At 31.6% G+C, this 25,478-nt stretch overlaps 1 protein-coding gene and 1 long non-coding RNA gene across 21 annotated transcripts in view; one reads left to right on the top strand and one right to left on the bottom strand.

Moving 5' to 3' along the window:
- Positions 1-13,794, top strand: part of Girdin (protein girdin) — a 109,266-nt gene extending 95,472 nt beyond the window's left edge. For 4 of the 19 annotated variants that reach the window (XM_080172804.1, XM_080172806.1, XM_080172809.1 and 1 more), the window contains 16 exons: positions 1,245-1,363; positions 1,710-1,843; positions 1,993-2,118; positions 2,475-2,543; positions 2,980-3,126; positions 3,420-3,519; positions 3,942-4,088; positions 4,740-4,849; positions 5,533-5,645; positions 7,694-7,922; positions 8,259-8,389; positions 8,934-8,976; positions 9,328-9,495; positions 9,865-9,980; positions 10,521-10,621; positions 11,333-11,547. In XM_080172804.1, coding sequence (XP_080028930.1) covers positions 1,245-1,363; positions 1,710-1,843; positions 1,993-2,118; positions 2,475-2,543; positions 2,980-3,126; positions 3,420-3,519; positions 3,942-4,088; positions 4,740-4,849; positions 5,533-5,645; positions 7,694-7,922; positions 8,259-8,389; positions 8,934-8,976; positions 9,328-9,495; positions 9,865-9,980; positions 10,521-10,621; positions 11,333-11,419 — 1,940 coding nt within the window. In that variant the 3' untranslated portion in view covers positions 11,420-11,547. The other 15 variants (XR_013882675.1, XR_013882674.1, XR_013882673.1 and 12 more) reach the window with 15 other exon arrangements.
- On the bottom strand, positions 5,859-7,124 carry LOC145328883 (uncharacterized). 2 transcript variants are annotated; one of them, XR_013882678.1, is made up of 5 exons: positions 6,867-6,978; positions 6,631-6,695; positions 6,403-6,484; positions 6,225-6,296; positions 5,859-5,997 (listed from the first exon to the last, which is right to left on the bottom strand). It is a non-coding gene; the product is annotated as an uncharacterized LOC145328883 (long non-coding RNA). The 2 variants fall into 2 exon arrangements; XR_013882677.1 differs by lacking the exon at positions 5,859-5,997 and adding an exon at positions 7,029-7,124 and having other exon boundaries at positions 6,228-6,484; positions 6,867-6,962.
- Positions 13,795-25,478: the final 11,684 nt, after the last annotated feature.

Genomic DNA, 25,478 nt, shown 5'->3' with positions numbered 1-25,478 from the left:
TTATAAGCAGGGAGGAAGGAAACAGTGGACTGTAGGTTATATAGGTACCCAAAGTCTTATTAACAAACCATTTTTTTAATCTTCGCGGTAAGTTGTTTATAACAAGATGCGATAAATAACTATTTCCTATTACAGTCCAAAAAAAATCTTCTAACTAAGAGAAAAGCATAATTTTTTTCTAAAAACATTCCCTTAGTTCTCTAACAGATACTTATGTATTATTAAAATTTAAACTTTGGCTTTGAGTGCTACTCGCTCCATCATTTTAGACATTTTATTGCAAAACTTTAATTTGCTGTTGGTACATTTTATCAACATAAGTTTGATAAGTATATACTTTTATTTTTCGTAGCGAAGCTACTTTATAATTCGAAATGTCCATCCGTCCGTCTGTTAGAGACAAATTTGGGGAAACGTGATTTTCTCGGCTCCTTTTCAAGATAGACGCCTGCAATTTTTAGGAATTAGAAAATTTCATATTCTTTATACTCTAACCAAGTTTCATTAAGATTTGTCAATTTATTGAGGTTCTAGATCGATTCTTAGAGTTTAAATTTTTCATGATTTTCTCCACTCCTATTCAAGATAGTCGGCTGAATAATTTACAGCCCAATGTGTTTTATCTTTGATTTCACGAATTCGCGTGTATTCACTTAGACACACATGCAACATTAGGAGGGAGAAATGTAAAGACGTGGGCGTTAAGATAAACAACCTTAAATATTTAATTAGAAATTGCTTTCAGGATAAAAAAGATATAAGGGTAGGAAATCACAATGGTTTACAACAAAATGCGAACTTTGATGTTTTATACACTAACGGACCATAGTTATGTGTAAAAGATAAACCCAAAGTTTAATTTTCATTTCCACCAAAGTTTAGAATCCTGCTAATTAAAAATTCATATGAACATTTTAGATTATATCTAACCAAATATAAGATTCAAAAAGTACGAAATCCTATGAATTATCACAGACTTTCTCATAAAAATGTAATTTAAGTTGAGGATTAATGTAAATCCACCAATTTTGAATGGATAAAGTGTATACAAAAAACAGAGAAAGAGAGGGGACAATTGGCTGTTTATTACACTATTCAACAAAGTTTTATGATAAAGTTTTTTTTTCATTATTCATGATGTACTGAAAAATCATGTATCTAACAAAACTTTTTTTTTCATTTCAATATCCATGGAAAGCTGTCAATAATACGATGCGATAAATAACTATTTTAATGTTTTACAGGAAGTCAAGACCGTGTTTCAGTGCTGCAGGCGGAACGTGATCAGCTGTCCAGTGAGTTGGCGCGCTTGCGCGTTGCCGCGGTCGGTTCTGAGGATAAGGAGAGCGCGTGGATGAAACAGGTAAATATTGTTGGAAATAGGATTACTATGATCTTTGTCTCTCTTTATATTTCATGGGAGTAGAGAATAGCCTAAAACCATCCAAAGATCTAAATTTATAATTTAGATTTCTTGTCTAAAACCATTATATAACCTTCTAACTTGTATGAGGCTTTTAAACCTTACTACTTTTTTTAATACTAATCTTTAGGGTAGATAGTGGGAGGACAGAAAAAAAAGACCTAAAGCCATCCCAAGACCAGCATTTTCTGTGTTCTTCATACAATTAAAACTTACCAATTTAAATAAAGATTATGGTAGATGTCCTTACCCCGCCGGCCATAAATAAATGATACCTTTTTTTTAGATTGCAAGTGCCCAGGAAGAAGTAATAAGCCTAAGCAAAGAGAAGGCTTCCCTGCAGGTGGAAAACAGGACCTTGCAGTCACAAAGCTCTAGCTTACTGGATCAAATCAATTCTTTGCAAGCAGACTATGCCAAGTAAGTTCTTTAAATTTTGACATTTTTTCTTTTTTTTAGCAATTCCTAATAGCACATAAATTCAAAAAAAATCTTTTTTCATTAATATTCATAGATTATATTTTTTGTTTTGATATTGCACTTCTGTTAATATAAATTTTTTTGTTTAGGCTTGAATCAGACCTTGCTAAGGCAGCTGGTGAGGCTAGAAACTCTAGCCAGGAGACCAGCCAACTTCTGGCGGATCAGACCAGGCTTCAAACCCTGCATGGCCAGCTACAGGCTGATTACGACAAGTATGTGTTACAATAATATATACCAAATAAATAACAATATTTAAAAGTGGCGGAGCTGTAGATATAAGTTTCCATGACTGGCTAAGCCTCAAAGCACCTAAGGATGATTGAAGCAACTGTTCAACTGTATAATATATTAAGACACTAACCTAACCTGTATGAAAACATTGTGTTAATACACATTACTACCTACATGCTTCCTAATTCTTAAATTTCCATTGGGAAGAAATATTTTCTGTTTTAAGAATCAGATTAAGTATAGTTTATTATTTGGAGATGCTCATTTATGAGAAACAGAATTAATAGAAAATGCAACTAAAATAGTTGTTTGTGCTATTAATCTTTAATTATTTTAGGTTGAATAAGGAGAGAGAAGAATTGAAAGCCAACGAAAGAAACTTGCGAACGGAGATTTCTAAACTCAGGTAAAAAAATAAGAGATTGTTTGCTTAGTTACTAATAACATTAAAAAGACACAGAAGCCATTGTAAGATTGCATATTTTGGTGCTTTCCAACAAATTCCCTGTCGAACTATGAAACCCCCCGGAGGTATCACAAAGAGAACTAATAACCAGCTCCCTCCCCCCTCATTTTTAATTTATATCTTTTAATATAAGGGGGAAAGGATTTTTTTATTACTTTAGGTCAGGTTAGCTTTGATTTTATTAGGTAATAGGTAGCCCTGCAGGGTTAAGACCGCCCGCAGGGGTTGGGCTTAAAAGAACTACACCCTCCCATTATTTTCAATTTAATTAAACAAAGGGGAAGGGGTTCTTTGCACTAAAAGAAACGTTTCTATCAAAATTTATGTTAGAATTGAAATAAAATTTACTACCTGACCTTCCATTATTAAATTTCAGGGATCGCATCAGCAGCTTGACTCAGGGTCAAGATGACGTCATCAGGGCGAAAGAAGCTCTCGACAAAGAAAGAGAATCTTTCAACATGGACAAGAAAACTCTGGCCAATCTGAGATCTGAACACTCCAGACTTAAGGATGATTTCAGGTTTGTTGGATAGGTAGATATCAGGGCCACGCGTCAGCCGCGAACAATTACCAGATTTTGGGAGTAGGTGCCGTGCAACCCAACCAAACCACTCATAGGCTAAACTTTAATTACTTTATACATTACAACGCAAGTGAGGTTTGAAAAATAGCTGTAAGCCACCCGAACCATTTATAAAGTTTCTTGTAAAGTAAAACTAATTTTGACCAGCAAATTCTGATATCTTTCAAACAACTATTCATAATGCTTTAAGTAATAGGATACCAATAAATACAAATTATTTTTTATTTTAGATCGTTATTTACAGCGAATGAGAGAATGAAAACCGAATATTGTAATCTGCAAACTGATTATAAAACTCTTAAAACTGAAAACAATCAGCTTAAGTTAAAGGTAGGTAATAGTTTTGTTTCTTTCGACTTGGTCAATAATAAATCTAAGGATTTTTTGAATAAGATTTATTGGGGACTTTATTTGACATTTAAATAACTAAAGTAATTTTAAGTAGGATAAACTCAAATGTGCATGTAAATAAAATTAAAGAGGGTTAGGCAGCCGTAGTTTTACAACAAATTTAGATTTCCGCTAAATTTTGGATTATGTGAAGACGAAACCACAGAAATGGTTGCTCTGCAGCTAAAAGAACAGCTAACTTTGCTTTATGTTTTAAATCAATAGGACAATACTTTCATACTCAAACTTATATTATTATTATTCAGAGTAAAGAGATGGCTGGTCAACTTGACTCTGACTCTGATTGATGTTTCAAATCAATAGAACAAAACTTTCATACTCAAACTTAAATTATTATTCAGAGTACAGAGATGGCTGGTCAACTTGGTGACGTGAAAGAACAGCTGACTCTGCTTGATGTTGAGAACAGCAAGATCACCAACAGATGTGAAGTTCTACATCAGTTGAATCTGTCTCTGGAGGAGGATAGAAAATCTTTGATGTCCCAGGTTAGATATTCTTTTATCTTTTATTTTTGTTGAGGAGGTATTGGGTTCGAGTATAGCAAGATTGTGCTGTTTTATATGTCTGTTATATCAATTGTAAACAAGAGAATGGGTGAAATTACCTAGTTGTTTTTCATAAAATAATTAAGTGCCCCTAAGTAAGAGGGTGTCATTTAACCTAAATAGGTAGGTATGTAGTGTAGATTCCGGATCAAATGGCTGTTTTTATAATATCACCCCTAGCTTTAGCATTTGGAAAAAAATAATTTTTAAGAATTTAAGACTGCTTTCTTTCAAAATTTTATAATATTAAATAAATATCCCTTGGAAACCTGAACCAAAGGTTGTTTTTTCGATGGAATTTTAAATGATATGTTTAAAGCAAAAACAATAAAAATATTGAATAATACCATTTTGTACATCTTATTTTAATGGATGTAGAATATGCGTGGATATATTGACAGTGGAAATTGTCGTCAATTTAGGTTGCTGATTTGGACCTCATTTATTAGTCAGTTCGCTCATCCAGTAGGAGGGGATGGAGTAAAGGGGAAGGATGGGGGGTATCGTTATTTTAGCCTTCTGCGAGTATCACTTTATAAGAGAACTGGAAAATCTGGTGCAACATCCAAGTAATAATATATCCATTATTAGGTCTCCTTGTTACTGTATCAATACCACGAGCTGTTGACCCAAACTCTGGATGACAAGGAACACTTCCATGAGGAGGAGCGGGGCTACACAGATAAAATGAATAATCTCAGGTAGGATTAACTTATATAGATGACGGATTGTTTATTGTTTTAGAAATTTTGACTTTTTGTTTTCATTGAATTCATAAACTTCAATACAATACATACACTTTCTATGACTGTTTTATTTGTCCCTTTACTTATATTTTTTCGGTATACTAGTAGGTTACTTGAGGTTGGGGAAGAGGGATAGTCGACCCCCTACTTTAAATTTTAGTTCGGAAAAGAGAAAGTAAGTAAAACCTTTTTGAAGGATATAGGGGTGATTTCTCTTAGAGTTGGTGCTGCCCTCCCCCAATATAGTTATAAACCTTCCCTGGACCTATAAGAAGTTTCATTGTAAAGAAGAACCATATCTGTTCAGCGATTACCCAGATCTGAATCAACATAGATTTACAGACAATCATATCCTGTTAATTTTACATGAGGATAATAAGAGTTATTAATCGCATCGTACTATAGACAGCTTTCCGCGGATATTAAAATAAAAATTAAAAGTTAAAAACCTGATCTAACAAAACTGGTAAATATTGATTTTTTGATTTTTATTTTAATATTTGTGAAAAATAGTCTGTAATACGATGCTATACTTAATTTTTCATGATAGCTGAGAACCTGTTCTAATCCAGTGGATATTAATCGGTTTCGAAGTCATACTGGTATTGTAATTCTAACTAATTTTGAAATATTTGTAGGAGGCAAAAAGAAAAATTAGAGGAGAAAATCATGGAACAATACAAAAAGATGGACAACACTACACCAAAGAAAAAAGGGCTGGGGTTTACACTCGTCAAAAGAATGAAAAAGGAATGTTCATTTATAATATAAATGAGAAAATAGTCATTTCTTTCATCGTATTATAAACGGCTTTCCGCGGATATAGTGTCAAATGTCCAGTTTTGTTGCTTCCTTTATTCCAGGGACGAGGTATAGGACATCTGATTTCCAGGGAAGGATTAATTTTATACCTCAGATACAATCCACTTTCAGTCATTAGATACAGTCTCAATCTGATGTAGATATTCTCTTCTCATCTTTACCAGGAAGCTTTACCATAGTCTTCTGCAATAGGCATTGAACAATTGGTAGAAAAAGAATACACTCAGGTAGTTGATATACGTTGGCTTAGCTGATTGGCTTGCCAGGACTTGATCAATAAACTGCAAAGAAAAATAACAAGATTAATTTTCTTGAAAGTTTATGCATTTGGTAGCAAGTTTAAAGATCATTCCATAAAAAAAATATTCTTTTAATTGCAAATTATAAATGTTTTAAATATATGAAAATATGGTGCTACAAAAAACACAATAAATTATGGTGCTACAAAATATAACCCGGAGTTTACTAGCAAATTTTATAAATTAAATACAAATATAATGACTTTTACCTAGTCAGGGATTGCAGATTTCTTAAATAGGAGCTTTTTCATCATCACACTTTGCAAGTTGAACTTTTAAATCTTAAAAGGAAATAAACTTGGTAAGTAAAAAAAAACATTATTTTCTTTCTTTTTCAAAAATCTTTAAAATGATAAATTTTCATTCAATATTAAATAATCATTGTACCTTACTCAAAAACCACTATTGTTTTCGGGCTTTTGCAGGTATACAGATAGAACAAGATGATTCCAGATACAATCAGGTACAACTAAAAGATTTAAATATTCTTTATTAACTATAAATTTTAATTGTCTTTCTATTTTTTGAAATATCTTGAATCTTTTTTATATTGCATATTAACGGCAATTTTGGTAATACATAAATTAACAAAAAATGTATAATAATCAAACAAACCTCAGAATTCCTTTAAATGTCCTCTAAGGGCTCAAATGTTACAGGTAACAGGAAAACTTCATTTTCTAAATACAATATAATCTTTTCAATTTTCTGTTTTTTATAAAGTAAACTTTTTTTTTTAACAATGATTTTAAACAAATATTGAAATTGAGTTATGACCATTTTGGTCCTGCTTTAATGCTAAAATTACATTTTCTTTTTAAATATTTACATAATATGAAATAAATACTTACAACTTCCGTGGCCTGGCTAAGCAGCTCCTCTTTGCTATCCACAGCGGGAGGATATATGCCGGCAAGTTCACGGAATCCAGGTAATGTCTTTAAAGTCTGAAATTAGTAGCCATTATTGTCTTCTCTAGCTAATTATGAATTTCAAACGATAAAAACATGTACTTTACTAATTCTGGATCCATCTTCTGGAGTTGTTTCAAAAGTTGGAGGTAGCAGGTAATTTTCTCCACACCTAAAACAGTATCAGTTGGACATTTGACATATAGAATGTACAATTATAAGATTAAAACTAGTTTTTTTATCCACGAGGTGCCGAAGGCACGGTCTAAAAAAACTGGTTTTAATCTTATGATTGCACATTTCTATATTCGTAGAAAGCTGGATATAATACGATGCTAGACATAGTTTTTTCGTATGGATGAGAACCGGTTCCTATCCACCGGATTCGAATGAATACGAGAAAAAATAAAACTAGATGAAGTACTTTTGTGGGCATTTGTATGACTCGTCTATATTTTTATCATGTAAGGTATAGGATCAAGAGGGAGGGAATATTGGACTGAAAGTTACTCTAGTACCCAAAGTTTTATTTAAACGTTATCTTATTTGCTTAAAAACTTTGGGCACTCTTTGATTTGTTAGTTAAAACGTAGAAGTACTCAAACTTTTCAATCAATGATATAAATCTACAAAAATGTAAATTCGTTAGTTCAATTCAATTAGTTGCATGTTGAAATATCTATTAAGATATAATCTTTATAATAATGTAAATTAAAAATGCCTCACTCAATATTATTTCATTGTTTTAAATGAACATTAATTAAAGGCGGGAAGCAACATGTTCCTAGCCTCCCCCAACACGGGGCGTGGGGGCCATTCTGGGGGCGGGGATATGATGGATGGGGGCAGGCGGAGACGAAATAGGATGGGGGATGCGGGGGCAGGGGACGAGGACACCTCTAGTTTGGGGAGTGGGGGCAATGATAGTTTGGACAGCGGGGGAAGGTCGCCCTCTGAATCTATGCTGAATAATGAACATGATAAATTACTGTTCAGGTAAAAAGTTATTGATTGATTGGTTGTCTACCTACTTGGATAGATGACTTTATTCCAGGGCTACTGTGACTAAGCCTGAACTTAAAACCCGCTTGGATGCTTTGCATTTTTTTGGGGTGAGACTTCCAGCTGATTTTTAAAATTGTAAAAGATTGATTTCCCTGAGGTTTACAGGCTGTTGACGCGCGACTGTCGAGCTCTCTTTATCTTAAATTAAATGATTGATCGATTGATTGATAGTTTGAGCAATATTTAGTTTGTTAAGTGATAAACGAAGGAAAAGGATTTTCATGCAAGATTTAATTTTAATACATTATTACTTTAAAAAATGTTCAGGAGAAGTTTGCCCGCCTCAATGTTGGGTATAACCGGTGAGGAAGAAGGTCATAATGCGGACAACGAGTCTTTAGCTTCTTATTTTTCTAATATTGGTTATGAGGCTGATCAGATACCTACTAGAGATACAGGTAGATATCTAGCTATCCTCTATCTTTTTTTTCTAATATATTGGTTATGAAGCTGATTAGATACCTACTAGAGATACAGGTAGATATCTAGCTATCCTCTCTTTCTATCTTTTTTTTTCTAATATGGGATATGAGATTGTTAAGATACTTAATAGCGGCTATGACCCTAAGAGCCCCTTACATTAGCTGTTTACAAAAAAAAAATCCCCTGCTTGGCGCTTTATTTTTTTGTGGGGATTTTTGGCAATTTCGTTTGGGAGGGTGGGTGTACCTGAATTCTAAATAGCTATAAACCTTTACAGGACCTATAAGAAACTACACTGTAAAAGATAACCATATCGGTTCATTGGTTAGTGAGATCCTTAGGTAGAGACAGACACACAGACAAAGATTTTTTTACTTAAGTATAAGGATATCTAACTACCATATTTGTCTACATTAATTTAATATTTTCAAACGAAAGTCTCTACATAATACATATCATTCATTTTTAGTTTATTATTTTTTTACCTAGATGTTTTACATGAATTTTTATGTTTTTTAGGTCCTGGTAGAGACTTTTACAGAGATAGAGATTTCGATAACAGGTAGATCTTATTAATATTCTTTAGACGCTAAGCAAGGACGTCCAAGCTTTTTTTTCTCTCGGGGCGGGTAAAATGAGGATTTTCAAGGCTTTGAGAGGGGAAATTCTAGTGAATTTTTAAAATTTAAGGGTAATAAAATTAAAATGAGGGGTTTCAAAGTTTGTGAGATGGTAAAGCGCTTATTTTATATACCTAGCTTTTTTTTACAACATTTTAGTTTTAGTAGGTATTACAATTTATAATATTAAATTATACGAGCAAGAGTAAATTAACAAAAAGAAAATAAAGAGCAAAATAGTAAATTTTTGTCCCTAAGTGAAATACTGATTCTTAATTTTTTTTTCTTTTCAGGGATTATGATTATCCCGAATTTACCAAAGATGAGACCGGTTCCTACATTGGGTCCCTGCGCTCCCCCATCCTGGGGGGTGGCGGAAGCTTGGTGGGGGCTGGAGAGATGAGATCACCCCTCCCAACAACACCTAATACCTCCAGGAAGTCCAGTGATAATCAACCAAGGTAATTAAAATGTAAAATATTATCAAACAATTCATGTTTTTTAAAGGTATATTCTAATGAATTACTTGTTTTTGTCCCTAGCCTCTAGGTGCTTCGCCCAAAGATAAAAGAAATGAAGTAATTCAAGTTACACCACATTTTACTCTCATAATGGTGTTATTGTTAACAAAAATAAAACCAGAAAATAGCCTTAAACCACCAGTATCTATTTTTACTGATAAGTATAACCTTGTCGTTTCAGCGGTTACCTAGTTCTTAAGCTTCAGGCGGACGTTGTTCTACTACTATTTTTCAATTCATTTCGTTAGTTTTTCTATTTTGTAATACTTAATTGAATTGTATATTTATATTGTTATCCATATATTATAGATCAATATCACGAGTTTACCTATCAGCTGGGAGTGAGGTGGTAGGAGGTGGCCGGACGAATGGCAGCCGCAATGCTGAACCACGTCTCACTGGATGGAAGAAAACTGGTGACCAGGGAAGGACCATTCCGTAAATTAAGAGAATATTAAATACCTGCCTATAAGATTTATTGAATAATCGGTCTATTATTTTAAAACCTTAAACTTTTATGTATAATTGGTTTTTCTCTTATCAAGAATATTGGGACATAATGTGTGAAATTTTTCCCTTATTAGCTTGTAAATATTAAGTAAAAAGAAATGTGGATTAATTAACTATCATTATCATTTACCTCTCTGAATAGAAAAATGTGAAAAAGTGAATGTGAGAATAGTTATTCATCGCATCGTATTATAGTCAGCTATCCGCGGATATTAAAATGAAAAATTAAGGGGCCGAAGGCACGGTCTAACAAAACTGGCATTGATTTTATGATTTTTTTTTATTTGTGGAAAATTGTCGGTGATTCGATCCTATACATAATTTTCCATTAAGGCTGAGAGCCGATTCAAACTCACCGGATAATGATCGGTTTTGAAGCCCTACTAAAAATTATTTTACAAATTCCCCTAAAAGTGTTAGAATTATGAATTTACGGATTGCCTTGACATGACAGGACAGCTCTCTACCGCCTCTGCCGTCCCGCCGGGCTCCCACCCCGCCGCCCAACCGCCCACCAAAGCCAAGGGGCTCATCGCCTTCAGGAAGTGAGAAAGGTGTGAGTGACATTTTATTTTTTTTTATTTTTATTTTTAATTTTCTTTTGATAGAAAGTTAACCTGTAAAATAGATAAAAGGAAAAGTATTGGATCATGGAAAGAAAATGAAGTAGCGGGTTTTGTCGTATTTTCACAGTAACTTTTTATAGTTTAGGTTAGGTAAATGTTGATGATTGTCCCGCAGGGTTAGAGCCCCGCAGAGGCTAGAAATAGGAGAAAATACGACGAAACCCTCTACTTCGTTTTCTTTTCATGATGCAAAGTATCAACACAATCAGATAAATAACTATTATTTCAAAATGGTGGAGGGATAAATAGATAGACTAAAAAGGAATTTTAGAAACATATTAGCTAGATACTTTTAAACATCTAGCAAAATTTGTAGAAACATATTAGGTGTTTTCCACAAAGTGCCTTCTTGAGCAAAGGAGATAGGACTGGTTAGCCCCACAGGGTTATAAAATTGTACTTATACGTCTCACAGGGAATGGATACTGTAGGTATAGGACCCGCAGGGTTAGGGTTCCACGCAGTGGTCATGCAAAATAAAAACAACTAACCTTCCCCCTTTCTATTTTCAATTTATTTCAAAAATTATAAGAGAGGGGGGAGGAGATTTAGTGCTCAACAGTAACTTTAGGGGGAAACACCATCTATTGTGTTAAATTTTAAATACAAACCAAAAATAAGACATGAATCTCTATTTTCAGAGGACGAAAGTAAAAAAGAAAAGGATACCAATTCCGAGAACAGCGTCTGGTATGAATATGGATGCGTTTGATTCTATTGATGTTTAAAGTGAATACTAGTATTCGCAATATTCCGTACAGTTGTGAGCAAGCTTCCAATCAATTGCGCTTATTAAGTCTAACTGTTCTTAATGTTAACCAAACACATAGTATAATTAATAAAACAGTTTGACCTAATAAGCGCATTTGACTAGAATCTTACCTACTACTTTACGGAATTTTACGAAAGCTACCCTTAGGCTGTATCACATTGTTATATCTTTATAGTAGGGTGTCTCACATTGTTAATTATGATATTTATTGTTAAGTGTATGAATTAGCATGTCCTAAAATGTAAATAAAGAATGAATTAGTTAAGTAAATGGCACACTTTATACAAGTATTTATGAATGATTAGACTGTCTCAAAATTAATTGTAAATAATAAATGAGCCAGTCTGTTTTTGATTATTATTTCGCTACTACACCAAAAAGATGAACTTGTCTGTTAAAATAGATAATTTGTAATAAGATAAACCTTTTATGTTTATTCTATTTTAAATTATCTATTGTTCAAATTGTATAGATTTATTATATTTAAAAATTATGCTTTTACAATGAAAATAATAACTCATTTCCTTTTTTACTTTAGACATTTTTCTCTTGTATTTGACTTTTAATGCATTTGATTCATATTTTAAATCTTGCCTATTTCAAATATTAAAAATTCTTGCCACTTAATTTTTACAATATAATATCTGCTTTTTACATATTTTACTATTGCATTTTAAGTAATTATAATATTCAATTTATGACTTTTAAAAGCATTTTGAAATTATTACGTTGTTCCTTTTTTCTGTATTGTTCCACGATTGTATTATTAAAATGTATTTGAGGGTTTAAATACCTGTTTTTATGATAGCATTCCTCTTATATTATTTAAAAATCTTGATTATTATCAAGCTTTAAAATTCCTTTCTGAAAACTTATTTGAATCTCAATTTCCACATATTCATGTGAATAAAGCATTTATTTAACCTTTGTATCTAATGCAGTTAAATGTTCGTGGGACCGATTATCTACAGAAATCTAAACGGCTGAACATATATCATGCAGCACTCGTAGAGCTCATAACGATGTGCAGGAATAGTATATACGTTCAGCTGTTTGGCAGCTAGGAGTTTTCTGGAGATAATCGTTCCCAGGAACATTTTACTGTGTACTGCACTAGATCCGAACCTTTTTTTTATGAAAGTTCAAGCACCACGAAAGTTTTATTATTTAGCATGGAATATTCAACGAAAATAATGATCTTATTGTTAATTAGGTTTTTATGCTTTTTTATATAAATTCAAAGCATAAAATAAGTTTTATTAGATAATTGTTGTAGTTTTTATACCATTAACGTTTACCACTTTAAGTGTAGCCTAAAGTTTTTATTAGGTATAACTGTTGAAATAATTTCACCTCTTAATATTAGGGCTTGGCAGCCGCGCTTCAGCTGTGTGTAAGCTTCAGTGAAATTGTCATATTTTAACTTTAAAATTCAGCTGGATGTCTAAACATGTGCCTAAACAGTCAAGCCATCTTTTCAGATTTTTTTTGAAAATACGCGGGTTTCACTATGAGGCTCATGCGCGGCTGGGGGCGCGGCTGCCGAGCCCTGCTTTTTGCAACTATCATATTCTATTAGACTGAGTATTGAACAGAAAATGACTTTCTTACTTCTACCTTCTTAGATTATAACTATTATTAGGATTTTAATGTATTTTCCAGTATGGCTTCGAAACCGATTAATATCCGCTGGATTAGAACCATGTTAAATAAAATCATGTATCGTATCGTAATATAGACAATTTTCTACGAATAATAAATTTAAACAAAGCTGGAAAATATCTTAGGATTTTTCATTTCACTATCCGTTAAAAGCTGTCTGTAATACGATGCGATACATAACTTTTATTCAACTCTTATTATACTGCTTTACCATACAAAAAATTCACCATACTCTATTTTTATTCAAATGAAGTATACCAAAAAAGATCACAAATTTTACCTTTTTTAACATTGATATCACAACACTATTTACATGTACCTTAGTTTTTTTTAGCTATTGTAAAAATTCAGTTTTTCATTTGTATTATATTTTATTTTATACCCAAGTTGCTACCTATAAAAAAAGACATTTATAATTTACTTATTTTAAACAAAAAAAAAACTTTTCAAATATTTTACATTTTAGTGAATTACCAACGAAAATAAAATGCAACAAAAACCACTTTTTAACTTTTATGTGATTGAATTTTACATTTAGTTGTGAATTTTATTAATTTTGACAGTTTACTTTACATTTATTATGAATTTATTTTCATTTATTATATATTTGATTAAGATTATTATTCATTTGTGATAAATTATTAAAATATAAGATAAATAGAAAATTAATCCTTTTTTTCTTAGCAGAAGACAAAATTTATCTAGCGATTTTTATCAGTGATTTTAAAGGATAAGACAATGATAATTTAATGTACATCCCCTGCACTATGGGCAAAAAATAGCGATTTTTGTCGTTTTTTTCCTGTTATACTTAAGTGGATGAAATATGTACTATTGATTAGCATATTTCTTCTAGAATGATTCAAACATTTTTAAAAACTGAAAAATATCTCTATTTATATAAAAAATCGATTTTATTTAATTTTTTAAGTTCTGACCATTGACGACGATGTTTCAAATTTCATACTTGCCTATAGGGAAAATGAACAGCTTCAAATATTTCATAGCAGACGGAATACGAAACAGGGGATTATATAAGAAGAGTTGGGCTGGAAAATCTAAGTTTCACAAATTTGGATTATTTATTCCTACTCAAAAGGTGTTAATTCATAAATCGAGCCGCTAATTACTGTCTAATGGGCGGGTTTTATGGGGGGGGGGGGGGGTGTTCTTTTTATTAAGATATGTAATAAAATATCAAAGGCGGCAATTTAAATAGTAATGACAGAAGAGACAAAGGGATGCATTAAATCTATCAAAATTACAGATTAGATTTATTAGGGTATAAGTCATTTTTATTAAACTCAATAGCATATCAATAAAAAAGTTTATTTTTCAAAGTGCCTTTAATAAATCAACATAAAAATATACATTACAAAATAGTTATGGCATTGCTAAACTCTCTTAATTTTATTTGCTAAAGGAATCATCATGCTAAGTTTGATATTTATAGGACAATTCTAATTTCTAAATTCCTAAATGAATTTTAGGAGCTATCAATTACACACGGACGAAGCCAATATGTAGAAAAACTTAGAAATAAAAAATACATTATTTGAATACATGAATAAAAATAGTCTATATTAACCCTTTCAACCCTTCCCCTTCCTTATTATCACTTCTTTTAAATTGCGAAGGTTTAAACTCAAGTTTGAACCTATAATAACCTATTAAGCTCGGTTAACTATAACTAAGAAACATCGGTGTTCTTGCAAAACAGCATCTTGTAATTTTTCATAGATAGGGTAGAAATCTTGAGTAATCATCCACAAAGTAACATAAAAAAAAAACAACATGAATCACATTTTTTTACACTCAAACTCATTTTATATTTTATTTATTCATGTTTTATATATACTATAGGAAAAGAAAAAGTTTGCAATATTGATTATATTCACCAAATTAAACCTTTTAATTTTATTTAAATAATTGCTGTTTATAAAACTTTGTCACCTTGATTTCAAAATAATTAGTAAATGTCAATGTGTAAGCAAAGAAATGGGAATTGAACTTAATAAAGATTTATGACTTTATAATCTTGTCCTGGAGTGTAAACTGATATAAAGGAATTTCAGGAGATTAAGAATGGAAAAGAAATAAAGGATGTTGGTAGAATTACACGGAAGTAATATTGGTGTTCAATCTAATCTGCAAAAAAAGTTAAAAGAATCATTATCTTAAATTTGAAAATAAAAGTAAAAAAGCTTTGCTTTGCTTGTATTTCTGGTCACAATATATTATACATTAATTCTTTTTCTGTTCCAACTAATTATGCAAAAGTTAAACACCTAAAAAATGGTAAAATATTTAATTCAACAAATAAGAGTTTGTTTAAGTATTATTATGTTTACCTAACCTATATTTATTTGCTTTAAAATTATAATTTAAAAATACATTTTAGAATATCCTTGCTTTATCATATGTCAGAATATTTGTCAATTTTAAGAAACATCTATCCAGATGTTTTCCCCTTTCCCCCTCAGCATGATACAATCGTTATCAAGTTTTAACACATGACGGTCATCTATACATACATACATATACACATATATTCATGCAATTCACAGATGTTACGACATACATCGTCTTACTTTTATTTTTCTTACAAAATATATCATTTTAATGAGTATTTTTAAGCACTAATAACTCTGTTAGTCGGCAAAACCGAGCATATTGCCTTAAGTAAAGTTAATTCCTCATAACCTAAGCTTTAAAAAGGTGTAAAAATTTTGTTGAGAAAATGTGAGAAAAAAAAGTTAATGTTTTTGATTTGCCCATAGTGCCCTGTGATGATACCCTAAATTACACCTTCTTTCGAGAACAATTTGTGGTTGAAACGTTTGAACTCTGAAGTAAATGAACCATGCAATCAAAATATAAGTCTTTAAAGTCAAGAAGCCAACAAATAAGAAAACGTTATTAGAAAACTTTGAGGACTAGTGTAATAAAAAGCCCAATGTTACCTACCAGCCTGGTTTTTTAAGGGATTACAATGTTAACAATTACTTAACATGGTATAAATTGGTTATAAGGACAGTTATGTCCTATAGTAACGCAACAAAATGACAAAAAAAATATAAACTCTTAATTTACCCCCTTCAAAATAAAAAGCTTGGACGTCCCTGCATATTATAAGTTAGGCATATCTATAATACAATCCTAAAAATAAGGAAAATGTTATTGTTTTTTTTCTGTTTAAATAAGAGTACCTACTTGATTTTTAAACGATGCTACTTCTAAAATTAAAATATTGATATGTTGTGCACAACATGTGGTAGCTGTCTATAGTGCCCTAGCAAAGTGGGGATAGATTTCACTGCTTTTGGCCTACCTGTTCTTTTGACGTCAGGAAATACCCTATACCCCATCTGTTTTCTAGGGGGTTTATTTCCCCTTTCTCTTTCTCTCTACTATGACGTCAATAGAATAAGTAGGCCAAAAACTGTGACATCTATCCCCATTTTCCTAGGGCACTAAACACAGCTACATATATTGTGTATCAGTCTTTAACTTATTTGTCTATACAGATTAGGAAAACTGACTTATGTTTAGCCTTTTATTTGACATATTTCTCAAAAAATGAAATGTTCAAAACAGAAAAATGTTGGAAAATTTGCAAATTTTCGCTTATACAAGTGTACATATGCAGGGATCTAAAGGGATAGGCCAATGGACGAGAAATTGATGTACATCCCCAATGATGATACACAAAATTACCTCGCTGCAGTTTTCTATTCAATGGTTTAAACTACAATTAAATGGCATAAAATTTAAAAGAACACGTAGTTAAAAAATAGCAAGTCTTGAAATCGTGATTTACTTACAAAAATTAGACATTTTTGAACGTTTGAACTCAAAAACCGCCTGGTAAAATTTTTCTTTTTATTTCAAATATCTTCATAGTTAACCTATATTTATTTAGAAAAACAAACAAAGGTTAATTACTTTAAGTACCCCAACTCATTAAATGAACTTCGTGCAACTATCCCTTTACAGTGAGTAAATACGCTTTAACTTGTTTTTATCTTTTCTATGTTAAATAAGGATTCTTGCAATAATAAGGTATAATATTGAATTATAGCGTTTTATTCTTACCAATGTACGCTTATTGAAATATGTTGACATTTTAGCAATTTTCAATCTCATTTTTTAAAAATGTGATCTCTAGGACGATAAAGTCCAACGTTTCCTATGGAGCTGGAGCTGCTAAGATATAAAAATGCAGCTAAATATACAGCTTTAGCTGCTGAAATGGATTTAATATATAAACGTAGATATATTAACAGGGGAAAATTTTTCGTCAATTTGACTTGCCTATATGGACCTTATTTATTGGGCTTTTCGTTCATCCAGTAGGAGGGGGTGGAAAGGTTTTAATGTTATTTTAGCCAGCTGCTAGTATTACTTTACCAGAGTACATGAAAATCTGGTGCAAAATCCAAGTTAAAATACACATCGATTGCTGCTGAGATTATACATCTCCGTGAAAACATAAATTAAAATTTATGAAGCTACAAGATAATTAAGACTTGTACATTATTTTACATTAAAGGAAATTATCACCTTTCATTTTATTATTACTAAAAAAAATATTGAAACTAATAAAAATTTTCGGCTCAATACCAGCTGAGTATCCACAAATTCCCCAATTTTAGCTGAGTATCCACGCATATTTCCCAAGAGTAGTTGAATATCCACACTTTTCCCCTATGGTAGTTGAATATCCACAATACTTTCCTATTGGTATTTTCATTATATCCTTTCATAATGCTGATTCCCATGACAATAAAACACACCTATCATTTAACTTTAATACATATTTACAACCAAATATTAAAAAATCCATAAAAGCGAAGCTCTGAAATGAAAGGACAAACGAACATAACAGAATAATAATGCATAAGTCTATAAGTAGGGTAAAGCGGGGCGAACTCGGTGTATTTTTCGGTTTTTTGAACCTGCAAATCGTAAAAATTATTTTTTTTAAATGGGACCAAGACCAGTAGAAAGATCTCGGAAAAGTCGATCAGGTCCTAAAAGGACGTAAACCTAGGACTTTGGGAAGTTTGTCAAAATTGATCTCTAAAACGGCACCGACTTCGCCCCGCCTTGAGGCGAAGTCGGTAGGGCATTTTCAAGCTTCGAAAAATCGATGACGTATTGATTTTATTACAGCATGCCCAAAAGGTAAAAGTTGCTAAATGTAATAAAGAGTATGCACAAAAAAATTTATTAAGATAGGTCAATTTTTTCTACCAAAAAAAATAATTTTTCCGAAGTACGCGAAATTTGACTTTTTTTTTCGAAAATTTTTTTGATAAAAAAAAAAAATACTACTAGAAAAAATAACTTTTTATGACTTTAAAGGCCTGATCCTTAAAATTCAGGCAATTTTGAATAGATTTGGTCTAAAAAAAAATTAGTTCTATTAGCAAAATTTCCTAAAAAAATCAAGTTGAAAAAAAGAGAAAAGTTTGGCAAAATCTGTGGTCGATTTTCCAGCTTCAAAAAACCTATGACATATTGATTTAATTACAGCATGCCCTAAAGGTTAAAGTTGCTAAATGTAATAAAGAGCATTCACAAAAAAAATTATGAAGATCGGACAATTTTTTCTACAAAAAAAATAAATTTTTTCTAAGTACGAGAAATTTGACTTTTTTTCTCGAAAATTTCACTTTTTTATATAAAATTGAAAAAGTTAGTATAAAAAGTGAAAAAACCGAATTCGCCCCGCTTCACTTTTAGTCGATTTAAGAAAAAACTATACAAGCTTTTTTAAAGTTTTAAACGGAAATGGATAGCCTAATATATTCTTAATAAGTCCCCTGAAGACGTCTAAGCTCTAGCTCTTACCAGTTTTTGTCCAACTTACCGTTTTTCCGACCGAAGCAAAAAAATCGAAAAAAATTTTTTTTGTCGTCCGACTTTAAGACCCAATAAGTACCCTAAAAATTCATCTCACAAAAATTTCATTTTATACTTTTTTGTAGGCAATTTAATAAGGAACAAATTTGATTTTATGTTTTTTTCTGTCAGTCGATTAGAACATGGAGAAAAATGTCATTTAATGAAGGTGGTCAAAAAAATACCGACTTCACCTCAAAACCGAGATCGCCCCGCTTTACCCTATATGCTACTGTTTAAGGACATACTAACATTTTTAGGACTTGATTATTGAGTTGCTTCGCTTATAACATTGTACCTTATTGGTATGAGAATCAGTATTCCATGCTTTCTAAGTCGTACCTAACTGTTACAGTAATCAGCATTTAAAGTTTTAAATCTATAGTACAATTCTAACCTGTTTAAACTAACAAAAGAACTAACTATTATGGACCAACCCTAATAATAGAAAAAATAATAAAACAAGGATGACAACATCCATAAAAGGGAAGCTCTGAAAGGGTAGGACAAACGGACATTAACACATGTATAATGTCAGAACTGAATAATCAGAATGCGAATGTATAAGAGTCAAAGCAAAATTGTAAGTAAATTTGTTGAAAAACTGCTTGATACAGGATAATGATTATGGACATACTTACATTTTTAGGACTTGATTATAGAGTTGCTTCGCTTATAATGTTGTACTTTGTTGTCCCAGGAATCAGTATACCAAAAATCAGACCAATCGGATAATTAGGTCACATACAAATTTGTTGTTAAAATGTAAAAAAAATCAACATGTTTAAAATAGACGTACGGACATTCTGGTAATGATTATAGAGTTGCTACGCTTTTTAACTCGTACCTAACTGTTACAGGAATAACTATGCAAAATTTGAAATCGATAGGACAATTCTAACATGCCTAAATTAACGAAAAAAGCTATTTAAAAAAGTAAAAATAATCAACATGTTTAAAATGGACGCACGGACATTTTTGTAGTGATTATAGAGTTGCTACGCTTTCTAAATCGTACCTAACTACTAAAGGAATCACCATGCAAAATTTTAAATCGATAGGACAATTCTAACATGTCTAAATTAACGAAAAAAGCTATCCGTTACGGACGGACGTACGGACGGGCCGACCCTAATTATAGAAAAGCTTCACTTTTAAAAAACATGAATAAGATTAAAAGTCTTTATTTATTATAAGTAAGGTACAAACCAATATTTGAGTAATTATAATTTCAATGGTAATTTACAGAAAACAATAAATCTTAGTAAATTACACAAATTCATAGTGTTAAATAGAAATGACTACAGCCTTCTTATTTTAATTCATAATTATGTTCATGGGTATTGAAGTGAAATATGTTGGAATAAGTTAGACATGGGATCATGTTAAAATCGATCTCTCCACATAAATTCGTCCAGGTAACCTTGCAATAATTTACGTCTGCAGCCCCTCATTGTCTTAATAACAGACTTTTTGGCAGACCAGTATGCTTCAATGGCTTGTGTGTTGATCCCTGTAATAGGGTCTACAAAATGTAAGCTATGATTTACTGTGTGGTGAACTAATCCTAAATCACGTTGTATGTGTCTGTAACTACGCCATTCATCTGAATAAATAACAGATCCTGGCCTAACTATGCGTTGTATAATAGGAAGTAAGGTGGCTGCGTCACGTTTTGGAACAATTTCCATGTAGCCTATAGCAGGTGTCTGGCTGGTGTCTAGAATTCCAAATACCCAAATTTGTTTCTTCCCTACACGTCCTCTATGATATTTAGCTTTCTTGCTGAATAGTGATTCGTCTAACTGGATAACAGCTCCAGGTCCTCCAAGTTCTATTCTTGAATTTCTCAAATGTGTGCTACATGCTTCTCTTATACTGCTATAACATTTTGTAGCCGTTTTGGTGTTGATGTTGGCGAACGTGGCGGTTTGAACTTGTGTCATTTTTATTGACCAGCAATATATTATTTGTATCCACGTTTGTAAACTCAGCCTGGATCGGAAGAAAAATGAGTCTATTCTGATGGACTTCGGACAGTGAAACTTTGGGCATTCCCGACTAACACACCTCCAGACATATTTGTCAGTGACAGCATTTTTGTATGAAAACATTTTCATATCCACTTGACAAAGATCACATGATACCTGCGTTTTGATTAACCCTTTGCCTTGTAAGAATTCTATCACAGGCAGGGTATCGTCGACTAACAGAGGCTTTATGTATGTGTTGTAGTAACTCTTGTCCATTATTCTAGACTGATTTAAAAATAAAAAAAGCATCATTTATATATAAGACTTATACACTTTTTATTACATTCAAATTATATATCCTCAAACTTATTACTAATAAATACCATTTAGATAAATCAATCCATGTATGTTTTTGTCTTGGATTTAAGATGGTTAAAGAAGCCGAAAAATCTCCGCCCACTTATTGCACCTTGCACTTTAAAACAAGGATGACAAAATTATTAAAAGCGTAGTAGGGTATACTAGCATATAAAGGACTTATAATGTGCTGTACAGGAATTATAACGTTAAGTTTGAAATCAATAAGACAATTCTAAAATGCCTAAACTAACCAAAATTATGTACGGACGGACAGTTGCACAGACCTTTATTGTAGAAAAGCTTCGCTTTTGAAATTGATCAATCTAAAGGGCTAAAAATTCATTGTGTTTTGGGCGAAAAATCGCTAAAGCCACAATTTTATATAGTTGATACAATACCCTAGAAATGTAGAAAAACTTTGCTTTCATTTATTATATTAAACGAAAAAATTGTTGCAAACACAGTTTAAAAGCAACATGTTTAAGAAGGACCTAAGGACTTTCTATTATGGAGTTGTGACGCTTCCTAAATCGTACCTTTTGTATTAAATCGAAAGGACAATTCTAACATGTATAAATTAACAAAAAAGCAAACCATTCCAGACAGACCAACATACCAACTTTAACTTTAAGTATAGAGGAGCTTAACTTTTAAAAAGATTTAATGTTTCCGGATTAAAACATTCCGTGAAATTCCAAAAAACCCCCCCCCCCCCGCCTTTATTTAATCATGTCACACTTATTGTATAATACGCTCCTCCCAAATAGTTTATTATAGGCGCAGCTGCTATTCTATTAGGGTATGTCCGTTCGTCTGTATACTTACAGTGATTGCAACTCACTTTTGTTCATTATTTTAAATAAATTATTTAAAGAAAACACTTCTTTGATATTTAGTTACTAAGGGAAAAAAATATTTATTGACATTACCTGATATATTTATTTTTATTTATATAAATGCTGCGCTACTAATATAAGTTAATTCTATAACATTTTATATCAAAACTTTTGTTACAAAATCCAAAATAATTGTTTTAAAACTTTGTTTTTCCCCAATGGTAGTTGAATATCCACACATTTTCCCAATGGTAGCTGAGTATCCAAAAATGACCCCAATAGTAGCTGAATATCCACGTGGATACTCAGCTGGTATTGAGCCAAATTTTCCAGTATGGATTCGAAACTGATATCCACTGGACTAGAACAAACCTAAAATTAATCTTAGAATTATTCATTCCCATATAAACAACCCCTTAAATAGTGGATGTAAATATTCATTTATTTCCCGGAGGTAGTCATTTATTTCCCGGAGGTAGTCATTTTTAGAAGATATTTAATTTTTTTTTGGAAGATTTTTGAATTTTTATTAATTATTAAAAGAAACTTGATATCAGGGATATAAATGATTATAGCCGGGAAATAAATGAAAATTAAAAACCAAAATTAAACCACATTTTAGCATAAAAAATGAGTTTTTTGTTTAAATGAGAATAATGCCACATTTACTATCCGCGGAATATTGCATAACAAGCCTAGTAGTAGTCATAAATCAAGTTTTTAATCTAAAATCAGCTTTTAAAATTACAACATTGGCAGAACTTTAGATTTCTAAAATGATTTTTTTGTCATTGAAATGAGGATACCAAAAGAGGGGGTTATACCCTTACCTTAAATGTTAGAGGTCACTTATGTAGAGCCTAATTTAGCTTATTTTAATTTTATAGTTATAGATCTAAACTTCTAATTATGCATGTAAATTTAAATTTATTAAATATATACAAGGTTTTTGTTAGATATCACACTGTATGAAGAAAACTTGGTGATAGGGGAAAGTTTTTCGTCAATTTAGGTTGCTATAATAGTCCTTATTTTTGGTCAGTTCGTTTATTTAGTAAGATGGGAGGGGATGGGGTTAAGAGAGGAGATCATTATTTAGCCCATTACAAAGTTCAATATAACAAAGAACATGAAAATCTGGTATAAAATGCAAATAATAATATTATCGATTTTTGGTAGTTGCAGTAGTGAGAAGAAAAATTTAAATTTTTGTAGATTATAGAAATATCATTTTCAGTCAAATATCTTTTCCATTTAATCCATTAACTTAATCAAAATTTTCTTTGAGAACCCCAACTCTGTCTATATTATATATGTCTATCTATATGAAATATTTTGTAGTATATGTATTTTAAATGATATATTAGTTTGCTGATATTAATTGACCCGTATCAGAATACTTAGGCGGGTTTAAAGCTATTTAACTTTACATAATTACAGCAGATTTCAAGCGATAGCTAGGATGATATAGTATTTTCAGCGTGTTATAACTATTTGACTTTAGAAACGTCTTTAATGCTTTATACTTGAGTTTACTTAGACCTGTTTAAAATTTTTTATCATACAAGAGTTGGGGTTTCCGAATCCTCAGTCTTTCATAGATATATATAGGGATATTTAAGACTTGGGAAACCCTAACTCATAGGCTAAGCTATGAAATTGTACAGGATATGGCTCAATATTCAAACGGTTTAAGAAAGATTTTAATATTTTTTGTATGTAAAATCTTAAACCAATTTAGTCAGGACTACTTTAATCTTAGTATACATTTCATTCCTCCAACTCTAGATAGATTTACCTCTTTAATCCTTATTATAAAGTAACAGGATGTCTGCCTCGATGAACCAAGGGATCTCGATAACCGCTTAACCGAAATGGTTCTCCTTTACAGGTTAGCTTCTTATAGATACTGGAAAGGGTTATAACTGTTTTGGGGGAGGAAATGACCACCCTCCCTAGGGAAATCGCAAAAAATATCTTTTAGTAAACAGTTGATCTTAACATAGATTAGAAAGAAAACATTTTATATGCCCCTAGAGGCCTCTAGGGACGTGGCCGCTAGTAGAAATATAAACCATTAAGAGAAAAAATAATTCAAATCCCAAAAATTATTATGCTACCATAGTTGACTAGCCAATGATTTTGTATATCTCTAGCTTACATAGGGAGGCCCAAGCTTTTAGCTGAGAGGGATAAAATAAGGGGTTTCACAGGTTTAAGGGGGTTAACAATGTACTTTTTCAAAACATTGATGGGGGTAAAATGAGGGATTTCATCATTTGAGGGGGGTAAACAACGCTTGACACCCACCATTGGGCGTCTATGAATAAAGCCTTGTGTAAGGTATAGGTAAAGGAAACCATAGCTCGTAGTAGGTTATCTTATCTTAAATTAATTTTATTACATAGATGTGTCTATACTATGATAGTCTAATATTAGGATACTTTGTTGTAATGTAGTTTATTATAGTCTAACATTTTTGCCCTAAATGGACACTTCGGTACTTTTAATATTTGCTTGTTTTTAAAAGCGAAGATTTCCTGTAATTATGTTTGGTCTTAACGTCTCTGTAACGGTTAGCTCTTTTCCTTAATTAAGACACGTTAGAATTGTTCTATCATATATTCAAACTTTGAATGGTGATTCATATAAAAGTTAGATACGATTTAGGAAGCGTAGCAACTCTTAACCGTTACCATAAAGTTAGTCCATTTAATACATGCTAATTTTTAGCACTTTTATATGATATAAATATCCTTTTCATCTGATTCTGATTTTTGTAATACTGATTCCTAGGACATCAAGGTACAATGTTATAAGCGAAGCATCTCTTTAATTAAGTCCTTTAAAATGTAAGTAAGTCCTTAAAGAGTATCCTGTATACAAGCAGTTTTGCAACATACAATTTTGTGTAGACTTATACATTTATATTCTACTTATTCAGTTATGAAACTCTACAAGTATTAATGTTCGTTCGTCCTACCGATTTATAGCTCCGGTTTTATGGATTTTTTCATCCTTGTTAGATTCAAAATATACCAAAATTGTGTAGTGTCCTCTGAATAGTAACATTTATATAAGCTTCAACATTTCCACCATAAGACAGACAGATAAAATATGAATTAAAACAATCTTAAGTACAGCATTAGTGCATTTTAAACATTGATATATTATTACTTGGATGTTGCACCAGATTTTCATTTCATGAACTCTGATAAAGTGATGCTTGCAGCTAGCTAAAATAACAATACCCCATATCCATTCCCTTTACCCCATC

The sequence above is a fragment of the Acartia tonsa genome, chromosome 9 (assembly GCF_053477335.1).
Source record: "Acartia tonsa isolate MP-2025a chromosome 9, ASM5347733v1, whole genome shotgun sequence".
NCBI lineage: Eukaryota > Metazoa > Arthropoda > Copepoda > Calanoida > Acartiidae > Acartia > Acartia tonsa.
Note: the sequence above shows the minus strand (reverse complement) of the source record. Positions and strands in the feature narration are given on the sequence as shown.